This window comes from Lottia gigantea (assembly GCF_000327385.1).
Source record: "Lottia gigantea unplaced genomic scaffold LOTGIsca_53, whole genome shotgun sequence".
Classification (NCBI taxonomy): Eukaryota; Metazoa; Mollusca; class Gastropoda; family Lottiidae; genus Lottia; species Lottia gigantea.
In genome coordinates, this window is record NW_008709815.1 from 1201856 (window position 1) to 1224926 (window position 23071).

The window sequence follows — 23071 nt, forward strand, 5'->3', positions numbered from 1 at the left end:
GATACGTTTCGTAAGGCATTTTAGCCTACTGCCGCCTTAATGATATAGTTTATAGTGTTGTTCCCTTTTATTCAATGCATGTACACCTAAAGTTTGTTTTAATATTTTGAAAAATCATACAGTATCAAAAGGTGGTTCTAGTTACTTTATTAAACGTAAAGTGAAGGAAAACCATTTACCCCCATTCTCCCCAACTTGTTTTACCGAATAGTCTTGTGATTTCTTGGAATTGTGGATGCATATTAGGCTATCTAAAACGAAGTGGCAAGACCATATAATAATATATAAACTATATAATTATATAACTCTATGAGCGAAACCAAAAATCGTTACGAAATGAGAAAAAGAACAGAACGAATTATTTGCCCAATCGGACCAAAGAACCCGACTTAACCCCAACAATTGAAGGTGAAGGTCACCTAAAAACAACATGGCGCTGTCGAGAGGTAAGCTTAAAATTTGATTTTTTGAGAAAATAATCTGAAAATCTTTCTTAAAAACAATGTCACGGATGGTTTTACGGTTATTCAACCATTTAAATCCAGACACTGTTGCCATATAGCCAAACAAATATCGGAATTCGTCGTGATGTGGAGTCTTGAGTTGTTGCAAACTTTTTCCTAATGAATTTTGGAACTTGGACTTTGGACTGAACTATGTTATGTCATGTCTATAATGACTAGGGACCAAAACCTACAGTAAAAGTGTATGTTCAGGTAATTTTGATAAATGCTATGGAAAAGGGAAAAAAACTTCTAGAAATGGAAGATCCTGCAAAAAACCACATGGGCACATGTAGGTCCTATACTCCCTGAAAAAAGTAACTCTGCAGTTGCATATTAACTGTTGTTACTTTCAGTCTTTTTCTTTTAAGCTGTAAAGGGTGTGTTTATAGTAGCTGCTAAAAGAACTGCTTTCGGTACCTATGGAGGTAAATTGGCAGGGTTGTCTTCAACTGACCTAGCTGCCTTGGCTTCTAAGAGTGCTATAGAAAGTATTAATCTAAAACCAGAACTTATTAACTCTGTTACGTTTGGTAACGTTATTCAGGTAGGTCTAAGTTTATTATTAAGTGTAAGCTTATGTCTTTATTGTGGAATTTTATATTGAATGTGCAATTAAGTTGAGAGCGACACACTAGCTCGCTATCCATTGCAACCATGTGTTCTCTCCAGAGATGATTTTCAACCTGGTTTTTTCATCCTGATACAGTTGCAGATCTTCTTCAAGATTTCCCTCGAATTTTTATCAGTCTAAGAAGTAGAAAAGCAGGACAAAAAAACTTCATTTCATGTCATTTCCAACCTAAATGAGGACGAACTGGTAGCTGACAAATTGAATCCTTTCTAAATCAAATTTTCTAACACTGTTATAATTGCTATACTCTCTCATTATTTTATAGTCTTCCAGTGATGCAGCTTATATTGCACGACATGTTGGATTGAAGTGTGGTTTATCAGTAGAAACACCAGCCTTAACTGTTAATAGATTATGTGGCTCAGGCTTTCAGGCCGTTGTCAATGGGGCACAGGTTGGTTTCTTTTACCTCATTGATTTTTGAAATGTCATAGGCAAGAAGCTATCAGAAAATATATCAATTCTTGTTAGGGGATAAAAAATATCTGAAACTGCATTCATTTAAACATAGCTTGTAATTTTGACTGAGAATCAAGTTACATTATAATGCCTATTTATGTTTATGTCATGTTTTGCTTTTGTAGGAAATAGAACTGGGAGAATGTGATATTGTTTTAGTTGGTGGATCAGAAAATATGAGTCAAGCCCCATATGCTGTCAGAAACATCAGATTTGGTACCAAGTTAGGAACAGACCTCAAGGTAACATAAGGAAATTTAGTATATATGAGTATATTCATCAGTAGACTTACCAGGTGACAGAATTCCTGTACAATCTGATGAATCTGATTAGTCAGGTCTAAGAATTTAAATGGTATGCTCATTTTAAGAAGTAGTATTCCTTAAAGAACAGTATGCAAATTTTCATATCAAAAACATCATAAATTGTACCTAAAAAAATTCTCAAAGTATGCTATTCATAACTATGTATCTTCTTAATCAAACTGTATTTGTAATAAAGGTGTTTATTTACAACAGTGAGTTTTCAGCCAAACTGATGAGTAAGGTCTGTTTCATCCCAATTGATGAATTAATGCCTGTTTTAGTCTTCTCTGATGAGTAATGTCTGTTTCAACTCTACTGTCTCTTTAGGTATTTTGATGAGTGATGCCTGTTTCAGCCCCACTGATGAGTTGTCTGTTTCAACCTGACTGTTGGGCAATGTTTGTTTCAGTCCCACTGATGAATAATGTCTGTTGCAGCCCAACTGATGAGTGTCTGTTTCAAAGCGACAGTTGAGCAATATTTGTTTCAGTCCCACTGATAAGCCGTGTCTGTTTCAGACCAACTGATGGTAATATCTGTTTCAGTTCTACTGAAGAGTAATGTCTGTTTCAGCTTGAAGATACACTATGGGCAGGTTTGACAGATCAGTATATTAAACTACCAATGGGTATAACAGCTGAAAATCTAGCTCAGAAATATAACATTAGCAGACAAGATTGTGATGAATATGCCTTTAGAACACAGACCAATTGGATTAAAGGTGAGTTTTTATGGCATGGTCCATTTGTTCAACAAGGGATGAAATGGGAACTATGCCAGAGTTCGTGAATGGAGTAAAAACAAGATACTACTTAATCAACAACAGTTCTTAGGAATATATTGTTCTAACTTTGTGACCTAGGCCTTTGCCTTTATGGAAATTTTATTCTCATATCACTCTAACAAAGGAAACTGGACATTTCACAACAAAACTGTGTAATGTTCTTGCAGGGCACTCTTGACATTAGTCTATGCTTTCGGCCTGTTTTGTAGAGAATTGGACTTGAGCTATGGATAACTGAAAGTGAGCACTAGTACATCAAATATTTTGACAAGTTTTGATTTCGTATTTATATATTGACTTCATTTATTTTTCAGCTAATGAAAATGGATATTTCAAAGATGAGATTACTCCTGTGAAAGTGAAGGGTAGAAAAGGGGAAGAAGTATTTGAAGTTGATGAACATCCTAGAGTGACACCAGTAGAAAAGTTAGCCAAGTTAGCACCTGTGTTTAAAAAAGATGGTACAGTTTCAGCTGGAAATGCCTCTGTGCAGTTTCTTTTCACTTAACACCCTGATTTCTCTTGCTTTGTAATTGGTAATGAATGGAAAATCTTTCATTCAGGCTTGGTCTGCATTTAAGAAACTTTTTTTTCTCAATCTGTTGAAAATAGTAGATTCTTTTAGTGGAAATGTGCTGAGACGGATTGACGTAAGTGTTGACAATATATGTCAATATCCGTGAACTTTTTTAGACAAATACGAAATTTTAAAACAGAGTTTATCAGTGTCCTTGATAGACATAGATTTTGAAAACGTCTTTACAATCCCTTTTGATTTCACATGACCACTATGTCAAAAGTGCTGTTTCTCTTTTGGGTGGCTCAGTGAATAGGATCTTTGCTTGCTAACCTGGGGATTTAAGTTTTTGTTGACATAATGTGAAATGGTATCTATTTCAGGGTGTTTGTGATGGTGCAGGTGCCTTGATATTAGCTAGTGAAGCTGCAGTTAAAAAACATAATTTAACTCCATTAGCTAGACTTGTTTCTTATGGCATATCAGGTAAAATTAATGTTGTATATATCGGAAGAACTCTAACTTGTTCATATTGATTTTTATGTTTTTCTTTCAACTTTTTAGAAATGAGAGTAACAAAATTTACTTATGGCTCAATTTTTGTTGTATCTTTTGTGATTTGCTTGTCTTGATGTTTTGGCATAATTTGTCCTCCTGTCTGTTCATCTGCCATCTGTACAGTGCCTTGTGCTTTATCTTGAGATCTTATATTTGACTTGGCCCTATAATGCCATAGATTGGACATACTTTATCCAAATAGCTTAATGAGGCACTGAATTTGTGTTAATATTTACAAAACAAACATTATGTAAACGCATGTAGATTGGCTGGTTTGAAAACACCTGAAATCATGAATAATTTTAATGAATACCAGTCCTTAATACCAGGTTAACCTGCTGAAGTGAAACATGGTAGATATATACAAAAGTTTCTGAGGAGCTGATGCAAAATCATGCTTAAAGTATTATTTTTGATTTTTTTCTGTAGGTTGTGACCCTAGTATCATGGGTATTGGACCAGCTCCATCTTCTAGAGCAGCATTGAAAGCTGGTGGTGTGGATTTGAAAAATATGGATCTTGTAGAGGTGAGTGCAAACTTATGAATTACACATGATGCCACATGGCAACTGAGTTTCTCAATGTCGGTCAATTTGCAAACTCTTACTTTACCAGCCATGGTTGGAGTATGTTGACATGGAAACCATTCTGTGATAATTTATAGGACTAAAATAGAACATAGAGAAATACTATGGTTTATTTGTTTGTCTTTCAGGTTAATGAAGCTTTTGCACCTCAGTTTTTAGCTGTGGTGAAAGAATTAGGATTAAATATAGATATTACTAATACTTGTGGTGGAGCTATAGCTTTAGGTCATCCACTAGGTGCATCTGGTGCTAGAATTACTGCTCATTTAACACATCAACTACGGTAAGGAAAATGGAATTTTTTGGAAAGCTGCAAAGGAAAAAGTGATATATTGATCTATTTCAGCTGGTAGATTGTTTCAATGCCTGCAGCATATATTGGATGCACCCATGTCCATCTGTCCACAATTGCTCGTTGGTGGCACAATTGATGTATTTTGACGAAACATGAAATTGTTTATTATAATATCCAAGACTCATAAGCCCTATGTTGTATATTTTAGGAGAATCAATGGTAAATATGGTTTAGGAACAGCCTGTATTGGTGGTGGACAAGGTATTGCTGTTATTCTAGAACGGGTATAAAATAACAGAACAGAAAGTTAGGAATTAACACTTAAACTACATTGAATATGCTCTTATCGAAAAAGTCTTGAGAAATTTAAACGTAGATGCGATGTGCCAAATATAAAATTGAGAAATCATTTGTCACCTTTCTCCTGTTATAATTATAGTTCCAGTTCTTGACCGTTTTAGCCATGTATAGTCCAGCAAAATTATTTGTGCATGTACAGGGAGCGGAGGTTTCAAAACATAAACAGTCCATTATTACTTTAGGTAGTTTAAGTTGTTAGGTGGTTAATATATTTCTAACTTGTATTATTGAAATGACAATTAATTTACCTCATGATAAAGTGGACTGATCAATTGATCATGTTTATGAATTAAATCGTCCCTGGATCTACACAAATAAATTGATGGTACTATAATATTTATGGTTCATGACAATTATTGTTATTGTTATTATCAAATTTTGTAATAATATAATTTATATAAACTAGACTTTTCTCTTGATTTCCCCCTTTTACAGTTGCATTTAAGGGAATTCTCTTATTCACATTCTCTCATTGTTAATTTCATTGTTGATATAGTGGTAAATTGAGGGAATCTCTCAAACAGATACTTCCAATGTTAATGTCATTGTTGATATACTGGGGTGATGAAATGGATCTCTTATTCAGATACTATCAATGTTGATATAGTGGTGTCATGTAATGGATCGCTTTTACAGATGCTATCAATGCTGTGCAATTGTTAATATATAGAGGTGCAATGAGGGAATTTTTCATGAAGATACTATCAATGTTCATATAATATGTCATTGTTGACAAAGAGGTGCAGTAAGGGAATTTTTCATGCAGATACTATCAATGTTAATATGCCATTGTTGATATATTGGTGTCATGAAATGGATCTCTTATACAGATGCTATCAATGCTATGTAATTGTTAATATTATGTCATTGTTGATATAGAGGTGCAATAAGGAAATTTTCCATGCAGATACTATCAATGTTAATATGTTATTCTTAATATATTGGTGTCATGAAATGGATCTCTTATACAGATACTATCAATGCTGTGTAATTGTTAATGTTATGTCATTGTTGATATAGGGGTGCAATAAGGAATTTGTTCATGCAGATACTATCAATGTTAATACGTCATTATTGACATAGAGGTGCAATAAGGGAATTTTCCATGTAGATACTATCAATGTTAATATGTCATTGTTGATATAGAGGTGCAATGAGGGAATTTTCCATGAAGATACTATCAATGTTAATACGTCATTGTTGACATAGAGGTGCAATGAGGGAATTTTCCATGTAGATACTATCAATGTTAATACGTCATTGTTGACATAGAGGTTCAATAAGGGAATTTTCCAAGTAGATACTATCAATGTTAATACGTCATTGTTGACATAGAGGTGCACTGAGAAAATTTCCATATACGTCATTACTGCCCTTTAACTGGTGACTGGTTGGTCTTATGAAATCTCAGTTAATTCATTAATAGATAATTCAAGTCGGAATGATACATTATACGTAGTCTGATATATTGTCTACAGACAAAGAATCATTAAAATTATAAAGAAACAGAAGCCACATGCACCATAAAGAACGTCATATTATATCTCACCACAATAACACCATAGTAAGGGAATAGTTTATTTCAATTCGACCTCTTGCGGTTGGTTTTCAAGACGAAATAAATTTATTCAATAAACATAACGATAGATAACAATGCCAGATAACATTGCCGATACAAATAATCACACATGAATATAGTACTTACATACATACTTGTTTTAACAATTTTGGATAATTGTTTTTACTGGCTATTTTCATTAATTGATTTATTTTAGACAAACTATTTAGCCTTAATCACCCATAAAACTACAAGTATTCTTTGAGCGTTTTTCAATAATTACGAAGTTTTATGGATTTATCGTATTATAGTCGAATACGCACTCTTCTTTGCCAAATTTTAGAATTAAACTTTTACGTTCACTTTAAAAGCAGTATGATGTAAGCCGACATCTGACCAATATTTGTTTTTTTTTCTCCTTTATGCAACGTGATGGCGATGGAATTTTAAAAAAAAAATTAGGAAGGCCAACAGAGTTATTTGTATTGAGATGTTAAAACAATCGTTCACATAAAATTTAAAAAAATCTATTTGCACCATTCCATTTTCAATCAGATGTTTGTGGCTCCTGCAATTACACAAAAACTTTGCGTTTTATGACGTCACTATCTCTTTGAAAATTGAAATAGTCCAAATTGTTCTAGACGTAATGCTTTTAAACAACCTCTTTACAACCCATTTAACTGTTTCATTTAGTTCCAGCAAGACTTTTCCATAAGTTAAGCCTATGCTTCGTTCTTGTCATCTTGTAAGTAACTACCGATAAGGTCTCCTCTTTCTGTTGTTACAGAATTAGGCGGAATCACTTTTCTCATTTTGGAGATAAAACTCATTTGAACTCTGAATTTGTTTATTGACGATGCTGGGTTTAATAACCAATAGCGACTCTGTCTTTTCTTTTAGTTTGCTTCAGATGATCAGACAAACGAAGCTTGTTATGGGTGACTTTATAAAAGGTCTTCGATTCAGTTGAACCCATTTTTAATCTGAAAACAGAAGGAAAGCAATACGAAAAGAGAACTAATTTCGGTTTGAAACGAAAATTTAAGTTTTCTACTGAAATTTTATGGAGTTGATTTTCAGTTATTTATTTTATTTTACAAAAGAAAATTCGACGTCCAGTTTGCCTACAATTTTAAAAGCGTATCGAGAATCTTCAGCATACAGTTCGGTATTAACATTATTTTATGCAAATTTACACTGTTTGTACTTCTGTACTTCTTTCTCTGATTGTAGAAGATACTGTACGACTACATCCGTTGTAGAAGTAATTGTTCGTTTTCATGAGTTATTTTTTCAACAGGAAGATCTAAATTACTGTCGTTGTTTTTAACAGGAAAGAAGACCTGATAGCATACGAGAAAAACATATTTTCCTTCTTAAATTAGGATTTTTGAAAAGGAAATCGCGATTCTATATTCATGTTTAGACAACTTTCTCCCACCAAAACTTCACAATATCAATCTATTACGAATTTCGTATAGTTATACCTCGACTGCACCTTTCTTGTGTCACGGATTGTAGCGACTAGATTGGATTGTACTCCAGCGAACACAGCCAATCAGATCTCTCAAGAGAAAGGCTGTCAACAATATGGCATATGTTTAAAGATTTTCTGTCGATCCCTCTTATTGGCTGTATTCGCTAACTTACAATCCAATTAAATCGCAACATTTATGTGAATCATGAAAGGTGATAGCTTGATTTGACATTGTGAAGATATTCCAAACTAAACTAACCTTTTACCTGTTACGTTTAGGTTTGTGAATGTAAAAATGTCTCCAAGTTGTCTAATTGTACACTACCAACCGAGAGAACTTAATCTAAGTTACCGTATTACTTTTCAGATATGTTGCAGACAAGTAGGACGTAAAACTCCATTGATTTCATTTTCATTTTTTTACTCTTCAGATTGAAAAATTATTCTTCGTATATTTACAATAATTTGATAATTAGGAATTAATGTTTCCTCCTAATGAATAATTCTATTATATTACCTTACATAAAATAGTTTACCATGACGTTTATTTCTTAAATCAGAACAATTATTAGCTCCTTAATTTCAGATTTGTATTGTAAAGCAAAATGTTACAAGACAATGCGAAATTTTAAGGGAAGCGGTTGGGAAATCCAGACCACGTATTCTCGAAACGATCTTAGCGCTAGGATGTCCTAGAATCACTGTTAGAAGATAAGAATCTAGGACATCCTAGTTCTAAGATCGTTTCGAGAATACATGGCCTACTTCGTAGCTCTCTGTTTCGAGACCTACATCTATCTTCTAAAATTATTTTGAGAAGACAACTAAATGGAAACGGGTTTTAGTCTTCGTGGAATTCCATTCAAACAAAAGTTAATGCAGCCTATAAATTTCGCTTTTCAATTTAAAAAAAACCCCTTTATTTCTTATCTTTTTTTCAATGGCACCATAGTTAGATACAAGAGTTTTCAACGTGGGGAATATTGTGAAATTTGGAGGTAGCCTAATGAGGTGCTTTGTAGTCTAGCATAAAATTTTCGGATAATTAGAATTTATGTGGTTTTTTTTCAGCCAGGCTATATCTCCGACATGAAAAAGAGTGCAATTAAATCCTAAGAGGAAAATCTCTAAATAGTTAGGATTTATAGGGGGAATGGGGGTAATGCAATCCTGAGAGAAAAAATGGAAAAAAGGTTGTTCAAATAGATTTTAACTTACCCGTATTTTGTTTTCGTGATAGTAGAAGACACCGATCACACGTACGGCCTTCGTTAACAGTAAGATAAGTTAACGTCCGAGCTATATAGCTAAAGCTGATATCGCAGACAATGACATCAATTTCATTTATAACATTCCACTCGCATCGGTTCTTTTAATGATTGGATAATAAGCTACTATACTAAAAATTGTATACGCCTACATAAGAATGTGGGCGTACGAACGCACTCTAGCTCCATCAGTCGGGACACTTTACTTTTAAACCCATTACTACTTAACTTGCAATGGACATGACGAACGATTAGATCTTGAAGGAGTTCGAATATGCCGACGTTTCGAAAAAATGTCTTTAATATTGCCCACAATACCTAGAAGCCTCAAAATCGGATTGTTGGTACGATCTATGCCAGAGTTCATATCCGGTTTGATGAAACTTGTGCGCATTGCCTGGCAAGCATACCTATCACAATATATAGGCCTATTATATTATAACTTTTTTTTAAAGTTTTTATATTCTCTAATGATTGTCACTTTAGTGTCCGTTTGGGATCCAAGCGATCTATCCATTTGTGTGGTTTTTTTAGGCAGGATTGTTACCCAATTTTAGGACCTATAATATTATGCGAGGGCAAATTTTGTCCATATTGAGCTAGTGTGGACATAACCGACAATAAAATGAATAAGTCTAATCTGGATTAATTCATTTCTATTTATTATATTTGACAGGAATTATACAAGGGTAGATAATTCATGTCTATTTACTGCCATGGAAACAGTTCTTCCGCTCGAAACATGACCGTCGTAAACAGGAAGCCCTTCGTCTGACCGACTCTTTTCAACTCTCCAATGGTAGATGTTCTGCATGACACTCAAAACACAAAACAACACACAGATACACAGTATGATGATACATGATAAAGCTGCTGTTGATCTAAATTTCATTAAAATGTACAAAGCCAAAGCTGAAATATAAAATAGTAATTGCAGCATTCCTCTCATTATAGTTTCCGTACACTAAATTTATACCTCGTCTAAGAAAAAAGCGATTCGTTTATTGGGCAATCTTCGGCAGTTTCTGCATCTGTCTCAATAAAGAATTTAGGTCAATTCTTGGTAGTTTCCGTAAAGCTGAATCGGTCTCGGATATGATGGTTGATTTCGTTGTGTATTCTTGGGTCTGCCTCTTTACTTCCGGCAATAATTTGTCAAGTATTAGTAAAATTGCAACTGAATATAATCCAAACCCAAACTAACAGCCTTTGCGCGATAATTCTGACAATTTCTTATGTATTTAATCCAAAATCCAAAACAACATATTGACGAAACATTGGTAACAGCTAATCAGATAAGATACTCTGAATCGCGAATTTCGCGAATGTTATGAATAGCAAAAAAAAAAAAAATTCTAGAATTTACTTACCAACCATATAAACTGGTATAGATAAGAAAAAACTAAACACTGCTATAAACCTACTACTGGAACATTCTTTAAGGTACTTGAAAGCCCTGAAATATATTTAACAACAATTCCGATGGAGATGAGATAAAAATCATTGTTTGTGACCATTTTTTTCAGAAAATCATCAAGAGTTAGTTTCCAACAAATTTGTGAACGTTTAGATGTTTGCTCATGTGGATCATTAATTCTCTGCAAGTTTTACCTTTGGATTGGTTTTAATTGTGCTTTTGCAAATAAAGCCAATCAGCCCCTAGCATCTGCCAGCTTATACAGCCAATTCAAGCCCTAGACAAATAGAATGAAAACAAAATGGCTACACGTGTACTCGAGGGCTCGAACTGGCTGTATTAGCTTGCAGACAATCCAGTTGTTGTGCTGCAATTTCAATAGTACAAGAAAGGGGCCTTAATGATGTTAAACTGAGTTTGTAATAGCGTGACATTGTGAAGATTATACCACAATGGGTATCATACCTTTCAGATCCTTCATAGGTGCGAAGAATTTTGGCAGTAAAGAAACATTGCATAGAACACACCATTAGACAGCTCAGATCGAGTCCAATCACAAGGGTGGCTAAAGATGTGGTCGCTTCATACACTATAGAATACATGGCGGACGAATTGAGCATTCCATCACCGGAAGTGTTCTTTAACCCATCTTCCAAGCTCTCAAGTGATATCAAAACTTGGAATGATAATGCGGAAAGAATTAACGAAGCCAAACATAAAACTGCCAAACTGTAGAGGAATTTGACAGCACTGTTGTCTGCCGGCTCCGCCACTGAAACGTGGGAATCACTTGCCAGACTTGGATGCGACAGGTTCAAACTTCGCCTTGAAAAACTGGATGGTCTGCTAAGATTTCCATTGGTTCTGTTTAATAGAGCTGTTATTCTGGAACCATTGTCACTCCTTGGTTCGTCTGTTTTCTGTAACAGAACATCCAATAGTTCCCTATCTCTACAACTACTATCTGTAGATCGGTTTATCTCTTGCATAATATGTATATGATCATTTTTGGTATCTTAATATTTCTGAAAGAGAATCAAATCTGAATCTACAAATATCCGAAGACAATATTAAGTATTTTCATTAAATTCTTGTAAAACTGCAAGCAGTTATCTACGAAGCCAATGAGGAAAATTGGTCAGCTTATACAGCCAATTCAAGCCCTAGACAAATAGAATGAAAACAAAATGGCTACACGTGTACTCGAGGGCTCGAACTGGCTGTATTAGCTTGCAGACAATATATGATCATTTTTGGTATCTTAATATTTCTGAAGCCAATGAGGAAAATTGGTCTGTTTGTTTTTCTAGTCATAGGAAAAATCGTTTTTTAACTACCAATTTGTAGCTGTGTGCCTTGAATGTTAATATTTTATTTCAGTCGTGAAATGCAGAAAAAATATCAATAGTAGAGCTATGTCTAGCTGTAATTTAGATTTTAAAATCAGTTTTATTTAGTGCTTAAGGACTAAGGTTCTATATAAGAGAATTTATTATCAGTTTAATGGTTGAGACCAGTAGATTAATGTCTAGCGTCAATACTCTAGGGAAATTGGTCTGTATACTCGTTACACAGCTAATATCTCATTTATATACCATTGCCTTCTCTATTTGTACAAGGAATATCTCTAAGTGTAATACAGCAATGAGGACAATATAATGGAAATCGAAATCTTGTTAGAGTTAAGGAATTTTGTTCTGTTATATGTAAGAGTTTAAATGTATGTACGCACCTTCAATAGGTCTTGAGCATCGCGATGAAACCACCAAACTATTATGCTGTAATGTAAAATATTGTTAATTTAGCCTAAACAGTAACAACTTATTCAAACGGATCTAATAATAGGTCGGGATTTTTGCATACTTTCCTTACTTTGCCCATGTATCCATAAGGGTGAACTATCAATATGCACTCTGGCCTATATCCATAATAGACTGGCCCATGTCCATTTACCGGTTGGCCTACAGTCATATAAGGAAGCTCATATGCATATACTTGATGGCGTTTAATCATAAAATTGGGAGCCTCGGTGGCTAAGTGAGTAAGACGCTTGCTCGCTAACCTGAAGGTTCGGGGTTTAATCCCGGTATAACTCGAAGATAATACCTTCGAATTTTTCAACCCAGTTTCCCCCTGTCAGTAATGAGGTAAGAGGGACTGATATGGAAAGAGCGTCTAGTCGTTCGGATGGGACAATAAACAGAGGTTTCGTTTGCTACAGGCTGTGTACGTTAAAGATCCCTCGACAGTTGGAAATCGAAAATGTCCATACTGGTGGGACCTATATCCATAATAGGTTGACTCATATATATATACCGGTTGGCCTACATGTGAAAGGGGTCCTATATCCAATTACCAGATATATATGTATATAGGCTGGCCCATATCCCATACCGGATGTACCTATATTCATTTCTAGGTGCTCTTACATCCATAAATAGCTCACTTATGGAGGTCTATCAGATGGGTGCTCCATATTCTGTTATTCAAAAACATCTGAGATTATGCTAATTGTTCTAGAAAAATTATTTCTGGGAGGAATATTCCAAAGATGTTATCTCGATAAGTGTGTTATCGCCCGCTAAAACGTCCAAGTGCTGTGGACATTATCTCCGGTGATAACAATATCTCCGTCATATATATACATTGTATAACAAACTACTTACAGATATGAATTAAGAATACTAAAAACCAAAATATTATCATGGAGGAATTATTCCTGTAAATGAATGTAACTCTTCTTTAGTAATTATCACACAGATATACCATTATCCTTTTGGTGCCGATGTAAAATATTTGTTAAAACACTCTTAATGATAAGGCTTGGATCAGTAATAAGGCTTCCAAATGTGTTTTCTATCGATGAGTGGAAATATTTTGATTCCTTCATGGATATCGACCAGCTTGAATACCATGGCTCCTCTATCCTTATTCATCTTACAGCAGAGAGTGAGAGTCTTTAGTCAGCTTTATTGATCAATTTTCGGTTACTGAATAAATCTTTAGGTTCCGTATTACGCCACTGTTAGTCCGAGCTTCTGGTAATTGTTGTAAACTAAAGTACAGAGTTTTCATATAGCATACTTATGAACTAGTGAAATCGGGGGCTTTTTCAATGCAGGGGGGAGGGGGGGCGGATTTATTCAAAAGGGGTCGGACCGTAGGTGCGAATTCGATTCCAGAGTACAGCGGCATGAGAACGTTTCAGTTGTGCCCTCAGAAATATTATAGAAAGAAATGCACCTTCTTGCATCTTACTGAATTACTGTCATCCAGTGCAAATATGCAAAGGATAAAATTCGCTACGCGTGCTCCTTCGTAACGACGCTTCTGTGGGTGGAGATGGGTCCCAAAACGAACGAATGGTTTTCCTGTCACTCGACCATAAAATGTTCGAATAGTGCGTCACTTTGATGTTCTCGGATGCCAAATTGTGCCTTTTTTACGTCTATAACAGACACTCTACTCAACCAAGCTTGGTCATTTGTCGGACACAGGAAACATGCTTAGAAAGATCAAAATCTATACGTATGTCTCCCTTACAATATATGAAAATTTTAACTAAAAGTAAGTTATCTTGTCGTTAAAGGAGCACCTTCACTTTCCGTTCGACCAATCATACCTTAGTTTCAGAAACAGGAATTCACATCTCCCCCACCCACCCACTCCTTTTCTCTGCCCTTGCTGTAATCTCTTTCTTGTCTCTTTATATTTATTAAATTATGGCCAATAACTACAAAACGATTCATCCAATTATTACTAAATTCGAACATGACCGAGATCTCAAGTGGTAATGTGGACGGGCAATGGAGGCAACAGTAGGGCCTAATATACATCCAGAATTCTATGTAGGTGCATAAAAATGAATAAAGACTTGTATTAAGTGCCAAGCCAAAAGTCTTTATAAAGGGACAATGGATGACATATATGACAACAATATTTCTCCATAACTTTTTTTATTCTTTGTACAAAATATATACAGTATATAGTCATGTTGTTCTTTACTACTTCTTACTTTTAACATTTTGTCGTCTTGATTTACCCAGTCTTTTATTGTTCTGGAAAATATAAGAATAATGTTTAGTGTTAGGAAATTTACATTTACTCGAATCATATCAACATTAAACTCTAAAAGGTAGTGTTTCCAGGTTGCTAACTAGCTACAAACCTCATCTTCTTAATGTCAAACTATTATGATCTCTGTTTAAAACAGTGGTTCCCAATCTTTTTCAGCCTTCACACCCCTGGAGCAATCACCTGGACCTTTCACACCCCGAAAAATTTGTTTCATCCACATTTCCAGCATGTGATGATGTTTGGTGCTCTCTCAATTCAAAATTAATTCTTCTCCTACACTAGTTGGCCACACCCTAGTCCCACACCCCTAGGGGGTGAAAACAACCCAGAGAAAATTTTTGAAAGGATTCTGTAGTAGTATAGATGATTGCAAGTATAAATTGCAATAACTGTATAACTTACCATTGAACCACCCTTTTTGGAAGATTTTTTAATTTTAGAAAAATTTCTTCCATATTGTTTAACATCATTGACTGATTCTTTCGTGTTACTTTTAGATCTTTTCTTCTGGCCACCAAAACCAAATTTAGCATTTTTATATATCCTTTTCTTATTGGGCCTGCATTATAATATATAATATAAACATAAACAGTTATACTAATGATTTTGCTCTGGTTATAGGTGTGAGCAAGTTGTATTTGAAAAGTGATACATATTTTGGGTGTGCTTAGGTGTGTGGAACCTACAAAGGATATAAATCTGCAGACATTTGAGCTGTCCAGTCTCTTAGGTCTGGAAAATAGAGCCAATTCAACAACCCTGCCCTACAAAGTTTATGGAACTGGTAATATCTGCCTTAAATAAATTCTCATTTTGTATGAAAGAAAATTCAAAAGATACCAGAGTTTTTCCAATCACATTGTTATTGTGTGCTGATACTGAAAAGTTTGTAACTTACGCATATTTTTCACCCTTCTTGGTCTTTTTATTCTGTTTACCATTTCTGTCATTCTCTTCAAAATCATCATTGTTCAAAAAATCTAACTTATCTTTCTGTCCTACAAACATAACAATAACCAAAATAAATTCCAGTGCAATGCATGGAGGCTTAATAATTTGAGCTTTAGAATACAGCAATCTAAAGCATCACAATATGACGTCATTTCAGAGCATTTTTCAAATTTGTATGGAAGGAACGTCTTAAAATTTAACTGACCTTTTCTATATTTCTTAACAGCCTCCAGCATATCTCTTTTTTCTTTCTGTCTCTTCTGTAATACTTCTTTTTGAACCTAAATCAATAAAAGATATAGGTCAGAAGAGTTGGAATAATTACAAGTATATCACTAGTAAATTTCCCCACAAAGTCATACAGAAAAATAGTGAAAATAAAATCAGGATATTACCTTTAAAACAGAACAGTCTTCAAATTAAAATCATAAAAAATATTAGGCTTTATATGTTTACTTTTAATCTGAAATCACTTTTCCTGACAAAAACATTAAAAATTTAGGTTGAAAATTGCTTTCTATGGTAGGTATAAAGTACAAAATGAAAATATGTGCCCATTTATATCAACTGAAAATTTTCTAAGACTTACAATATCATTTGAAGCCAATTTTCTAATTTGCTTAAAAAATAATCGGAAAAGACTTTCAACAGTATTTGTAGCTGATATTTGTAATTTTTCTTAAAAATACTGTGGAAAATTGTATTTATTTTCTTACCTGTTTACCATATTTACGTAAATCTCTTAATTTCTTAGCTTTTTCCGATCTTTCCATACCAAGTTGCTTTTCTAACAATTTTTCTCGTACCTAAAACATAGAAAAATTGTAATAATAGTGATGAAGATGCATCAAACTACTACATGTAACCTGTTATCATTTTAATCTTATTCATGACTCTAGTCATCTTATCTCACAACTCAAGTTGTCAAGTTGATATTTTTTCTAATGATTGCTGCAACTAAATCAACAAGAAAAAATTCCTTAACACAACCTTACCCTTTTCATGTGATCATCAGATTTGGCCATCTCAGCAAAATAATCTTCAGGTCTTTTAGTTTTTAAACCTACTTTATGTAATTTAGGTAAGGCTTCTAAAACTGCTGACTGTGCCTGTCTGTAACTGAAAACAAAGAAACTTCTTAAATATATAGTTGATTAAAATCCAGTGGCTGGGCCACTTGTTTACGGGGCTGCGGCTTCCACACAATCAGTAGATATAGCCCTTTCTATATTTGCCTTATCAGCTGGTAGAGCTCAATTTCACTTGTCAATATCACTTTCTACTCTATCAAATTTTACTCTTAGTTCTTGTACAATTCAACAAAAATATACATCAATTTAGACTATTATCACTTTCAATTCATTATCACAACACCAAACTTACAATGTCATTTCTCGTTTGAAATCATTATGAATATCTTGTTGACTATCCTCTTCTTCAATACCGGGTAGAACTCTGGCTGGTGTATTAACCATATCTAATCTCTCAATCCAATCTAAGTTCACTTTCATTTCATCTAACTTTTGTAACAGCCCAATCTTCAATAAAAATATTTCAAAAATAAATTGTTACTTTATGATATCCAGCTTGAGCAGGCAAATATTTAATAAATATTCACTTTCAGCTACATGTAACAAAAGGCTGGACAGCCTAGTTATTTGAGAGGCAACAGAAATCATCTCTTTTTATACAAATGTGCTGATACATAGACAGTTTCATATTGATTGGCATTAAAAGTATGCATGTTTGGAAGTGTTTAATATAAATATGAGGGGTGTCAAATACATGATAGACATGCTATATTCATCTGTGTCTCTAATACTAACAAATCTAACTTCTGGTTCACCTGAAATTTGGCAGAAACCTTAACATGATGATGTACTGATTGTCAAGTTCAAATTATTATTAACTTAGCCACTCAAACAATTCTACTGCTTCAAATATAAATTTTACAAACCTTATTCTTTATCAGCTGTTTCTTAGGAGCAGCTTCTATGACAAAACCTGATTTTAACTTGCCTTCAGCAAATGCCTTCTGCAACTGTAATATGAATGATTAATCTCCTTCAACATGTTACATCTATTAGTATTTTATTTAAGTCTCAGCAGTGTTGCCCCCACCCCTCATGCATTTCAATTTCTCTCATTTGATATGATGGGTATCCAATAGTTATGTACAAAGATCGGTAACATTGGCATGATGGCTATTTGTTTTGACCAAAAAAAAAAAAGACAAACTAAAAACCTCTTCATCGGAATCGATACTGTCAGAGTCACTACTCTCTGGGTCAGATAATTCGCCACTAAATTTTTTGAAAAGCGTCATATCTAATTTTCTTTAAAATACTTGTTATTATTTTAAAACACATGTGCATCTATAACCGGAAGTAAACATTGCATAGATGGCGCTATGTGCGTGAAACAAAAATTCAGAGGTTTCGGACTAAAAATATTTTTAAAAATATAAAATTACCAACGCGTCGAACCAAATTATTTGGAGTCATCTATTCTAGTGGCTGTTCTTTAATTATATCTTTCTACTCATGACATTTTAAGTCATGCAAAATTTTAATTTTAGTCCCTGAGTGTGTCTTAGTAATCAAGACTAGTTCAAATACGATGCTCAAAATTATTTTGATAAAACAATGCAAAATTATTTAGAGATAAAATTAAAAATTAAAAATTTATCTCTCCCTTAAAAGTTTATCTAAAAAACTACCCAATTTATCACCAAAAGATTCATTATTAAAAAAGAATCGAATTGTTGTTAGTCTATAAGGTACATCACCGAAGGTCAAGGACAAGGGTAACGATTCTGAAAGTCTGTTGACTTTTCGTTGCTCTTAACTTGTATCTGCCATCATGGGGCAAGTATCAAGTTCTCCGGATACAGTTGTTCCAGATTATAGAAAGGATCAGTCAAATGATCCTATGATAGGTTTTCCCAATGGTAGAAAGGAAAGAGGTACGACTGCCTTGTGCCTTCTGATTTATATCGAAAAAGCAAACCCATTTTATTAGGCCTATTTCTAATAAACTGTCACTTTGTAAACTTACTAAGAGCAAGGCTACTATCTTAAGTTGTCATACTCATTTGGAACAAAGACTAAGTCAAATATCAGCAACATTCGTTTTACCAAAAAATAGTATGGCAGTAGATCCAGTCTTGGAGTAATGACTGTCCAAGAATGGAAAGATCTTTTCTACCACCTAGTAAAATGCTGATGGTTAAGTTTGATTTATCTCGGTTTGGGTGAACCTTTTCTGATTTATTACCCATGACTTAATAAAAACACATCAAATTTGGCTTGTAAACACAATAAGGGGTATAGTTTTTATCCGATCTTGATGATACTTGGTGTGCATGTACCGGGTATACATTGATGAGATGATATCTCAGTCAAGTTTGAATTTGTTGATGAGACCTTCTTCATGTGAATTTAATGTTTATATTATTATTTTATTATATTTTCAGTTGCACCATTAACACAGGACCAAATGGACAATGCATTGGTCCCATTAATGTACCGTGATTATTGTGTTGATAAATATGTTGCTTTACAAAGTTGTCTATCAAAACAAAGCTTTTTCAACACATGGGCCTGTAATGCACAGTGGCATCACTTAGAAGACTGCCACAAAGCAGAGTATGTATTCAGCTTATTTGATATCACTTTCCCCTGAAAAATCACCCCCTTTCGATAGAAAAATGTATATGTCATAAATAAGCTTATAACATAATGTTTTTGCTTGTGTGATTAATAAGTATCGGAATTAAGGACAATATTTTAATAGTACTATCAAATTTTGTCTGCAATAGCAAAAGCCAGTTTACTATTGTTATGAACAGTTTATATGTTTTTGTATATTGGTATCAGAGAAATTCTATGATTGAATGGATGGTGTGATAAATATTGTTAGTACTAGATTTTGATTTGATGCATTTTTTCCCCACTTAATAGACTAGAAATTTACTTATTTGATTTCTATTTCAGTGCAATTTTAAGACATAAAGAACACGAAAGAGAGAGAAGACTATTAGAAAGAAAAAGGAGAATTCAAGCTAAAGCTAATAGTTCTGTGGAGGCTATTTAATTTACAAATAACTGAATGAGACAAATATTGTGTTAATATGTATAGTCCAGCAAATATATTTGTCCACATCTGGAGATGATTCAAAACATGAACACATGCAGCCTTTTTTTACGAAGATAATTGAACACACAAGTATGGCTTTTATAGGTTCATTACCTTTTAGTCTAAAAACCATATCTGATCTCTGATCTCTGATTGTTCACTAATACCTTTGTTGGACTATATTTGAATATCAATGTGAGCAGTTTTTGGATACATTTGAAGGACTTATGGAAAAAAGGACAACGTACCAGGTGTAGGTTTATATGATTGAAATTGTAAAATTATTTGAGAGAATTAAATTTTAGTGTGACAAGTTCGGATTTTTTTTATCTCTTTCAATAAATCAAAACCTTACACAATCTAATCATGGCATTAAGTTGAGGGTTGATTGGGGCTTGAATATATGTAAATAGTCTTCTGAAGTACTAGAAATGTACGGAAATCACTTAATTCCTACAACATACCTCAAGAAAAGACTGAGTTGTTTATTTATATTTCAAACACAGATAATTCTGGACACAGATGACATTGAAGGCTCAAATTTCGACAGTGAGCTGTGAACACTGTTATTGATTAGCTTAGCTAAAATTCAAGTTTCAGAGACTAATGTAAGACTGGTCAAATGAATGTCCTGTCCCTTTCAGATTCATACATGTAGTTGGAAATCTGTCTACGATGGTAGCTATTTGGGATGGATACAAGAGCCTTTCTTCCTTCGAAATTGGTTAACACAATTTTTATTGAACACAATGTTTCTACAAAGAATTCAACACTTGATTATTTTCATTACTATTATTTAATATGATCTCTACCCCTATATGTTCAATAAGACACACAAAGCTTTCAAATTTACTCGATCCAAATCTGTGGATACCCTTTAGCGAAACACTAGGTGCATTAAGTTATTACTAGCTTTATCTTAAACCTTGACTGTGATAGCCACCTTTTTTGTATGATAGAATGCAGCGATTTGATTGGATTGTACGCCAAAGCATACAGCCCAAAGTCCTTGACAGAAAGACTGTAAACATTGTTTACAGAATTTCTGTTGAGGGCTCTGATTGGCAGTATTTGCTAACATACAACCTAACCATCGCTGCATTTACAAAATTCCACGAAAGGTGGCTGTTGAAGTCAAGGTATAAGAGAAGATGCACATGGTTAAGCATTGATCAACTTAAGTTTTTTTTAAGTAAATTATGTTAAGATTGTCTTTACACCTAAATGACACAGAAAAATCATTGCTATTAATGTCAATATAAGGACTGAAAGTAAGTAAATAGTTCTGAATCCAATCTTGATGCTTGACAATAATATACCAACCTAGACTAGAATTCTAACACTAGGAAAAATATTTAAAAAAGCTAACAAAGTGAAAAATAAAAAAGCTTGGTCAAAAATTATATCAAAAATATAAATAAAACAGCATTCATATGAAACAGAAAGCAACCGATATAATTCTTCAAAATCAATTCTGTATTATGTCAGATCTATTCAAAACTAAAATTTGACATATTTGTTTATTTTGGCTCAGAGTACATAAAATCCTTAACCCCTAACATATAGAAATTATAAGATTCATCTGACATATAGTAATTATAAGATGCATCTGACATAGAAATTTTAAGATACATCAGACATAGAAATTATAACTAAGATACATCTGACATAAATTTTAAGATACATCAGACATATAGAAATTATAACTAAGACACATCTGACATAAAAATTATGACTAAGATACATCAGACATATAGAAATTATTAGATACATCAGACATGTAGAAATTACAAGATACATCAGACATGTACAATTACAAGATACATCTGACATCTTTCAAATATACCTCAAACTCGGAGTTTCACTTTCTATTTCTATAAAATTTGTCTTTTGTATATATCAGCGTCTCAAGAAAAGACAAGTCGTCATTTTAACTTTCAACCATGGATAATTCTGAACAAACATGGATTTGAAGGCACAAATTTCAACGGTGCTGTGAACACCATTACTGGTTAGCTCAAAGCCTCAAACGATGGGGAACCTGTCCCTTTAAAAAATGCACCGGGAGAAATGAAATCAAGAAATATACAAAGTAAATAAGAAAAACTATAAAAGGTTATTAAACAGAAGTATGTGATATAAAAAGGTGAAAAATATCTTAAATACTATATTATATAAAAAGATACACAACTGAAGCAATAAGGTAAACATGATTTTCTAAATCTCAAGTTATCCTGACAACTGAGGGTTGAAAAACATTTTATTTTTCATCAACTTTCTCCATTCCAAATAAAAATGTATAGAACTTCAATTAAATGTTAGCTATAAATCACTAACTGACCATAAAATTATTTAGAAATATTAAAGGGATTGTAAATTTTGTGTGTGAATCTTGGACACTGATAGCATCTTTCCAATTTTCAGTCAGACGTCTGTTGTTCCTGCAATTCCACTAAAACTAGTATCATAAAACACAAAGGTGACATCATCAAACACCTAGCTTTTGTGGAATTGTAGGCACCTCAGATGTCTCATTGAAATTTGGAATGATGCAAATTGATGCTATCAGTGTCCCATATACATATAAAACTTTGAGAAAACCTCTGTACAATCTTTTTAAAGGTAAAATTCAGGATACTTTTTGGCATAGTGTAACGTAATAATTCAGAATATATAATACAACTAACTAGCATGCAATATGATGGATAAATTACAAAACATATAATAACACTTTAAAAGGATACTACCTCTTTAGAAGAGCCAAAAAAGTGAAATTTTTAAACTTTGCCAATATGAGTCTTTGTTATACAGTGGACTTACATGGTGTCATTAACTATACAACAGAATCCCCTCTAAATTCCAATAAATCCATTAAACTAAGTAATTATTCATTAAACTAAGTAATTATTCATTAAAATAAGTAATTATTCATTAAACTAAGTAATATTGAAACATGCTTAAAAGCGTTTTTCAATAGTTATTTAGTTTAATGGAGATATCGTCTCATTTAGAGATTCTATTCTTTAGTCATGACACCTGGTAAAATTAACTGAAAAATATTATACTCTTTTTGACCAAGTTTGAGAATGTTATGTCCATTTTAAGAGGTAGTATTCCTTTACTATTCTCTACCTAACAATATTTTAGTAGATGATTATTCCACACAAAACACACAGTTTTA

General features: G+C 33.4%; 4 protein-coding genes across 4 annotated transcripts; 2 read left to right on the plus strand and 2 right to left on the minus strand.

Moving 5' to 3' along the window:
• Positions 1-409: 409 nt before the first annotated feature.
• LOTGIDRAFT_219437 (hypothetical protein) lies at positions 410-5408 on the plus strand. The gene is made up of 10 exons (XM_009062803.1): positions 410-446; positions 875-1050; positions 1403-1531; positions 1722-1838; positions 2475-2622; positions 3000-3172; positions 3586-3688; positions 4190-4287; positions 4476-4630; positions 4851-5408. Exons 1-10 carry the CDS (start codon positions 431-433, stop codon positions 4930-4932), a joined length of 1197 nt encoding a protein of 398 aa, XP_009061051.1. The 5' UTR covers positions 410-430; the 3' UTR covers positions 4933-5408.
• A 4579-nt stretch (positions 5409-9987) lies between these two features.
• Positions 9988-11714, minus strand: LOTGIDRAFT_165785 (hypothetical protein; the record flags this gene model as incomplete). Its single annotated transcript, XM_009062804.1, has 3 exons — positions 9988-10220; positions 10679-10764; positions 11191-11714. The coding sequence occupies 3 exons, from the start codon at positions 11712-11714 to the stop codon at positions 9988-9990; spliced, it is 843 nt and encodes a 280-aa protein (XP_009061052.1).
• Positions 11715-14729: 3015 nt separating this feature from the next.
• On the minus strand, positions 14730-18079 carry LOTGIDRAFT_126319 (hypothetical protein; the record flags this gene model as incomplete). Its single annotated transcript, XM_009062805.1, has 8 exons — positions 14730-14783; positions 15193-15361; positions 15901-16034; positions 16470-16559; positions 16749-16872; positions 17137-17291; positions 17711-17794; positions 17999-18079. 8 exons carry the CDS (start codon positions 18077-18079, stop codon positions 14730-14732), a joined length of 891 nt encoding a protein of 296 aa, XP_009061053.1.
• Positions 18080-18538: 459 nt separating this feature from the next.
• Positions 18539-20247, plus strand: LOTGIDRAFT_234648 (hypothetical protein). Its single transcript, XM_009062806.1, has 3 exons — positions 18539-18718; positions 19229-19400; positions 19749-20247. The coding sequence occupies exons 1-3, from the start codon at positions 18616-18618 to the stop codon at positions 19846-19848; spliced, it is 375 nt and encodes a 124-aa protein (XP_009061054.1). The 5' UTR covers positions 18539-18615; the 3' UTR covers positions 19849-20247.
• The last annotated feature ends 2824 nt before the right edge of the window (positions 20248-23071 follow it).

Coding starts and splice junctions, on each gene's coding strand:
- LOTGIDRAFT_219437 (XM_009062803.1), top strand. Junction 2,623..2,999: donor ACAGACCAATTGGATTAAAG/GTGAGTTTTTAT, acceptor TTTATTTTTCAG/CTAATGAAAATGGATATTTC. Junction 3,173..3,585: donor TTTCAGCTGGAAATGCCTCT/GTGCAGTTTCTT, acceptor TATCTATTTCAG/GGTGTTTGTGATGGTGCAGG.
- LOTGIDRAFT_234648 (XM_009062806.1), top strand. CDS start 18,616: ATGGGGCAAGTATCAAGTTCTCCGGATACAGTTGTTCCAGATTATAGA. Junction 18,719..19,228: donor CAATGGTAGAAAGGAAAGAG/GTACGACTGCCT, acceptor TTATATTTTCAG/TTGCACCATTAACACAGGAC. Junction 19,401..19,748: donor GAAGACTGCCACAAAGCAGA/GTATGTATTCAG, acceptor TTTCTATTTCAG/TGCAATTTTAAGACATAAAG.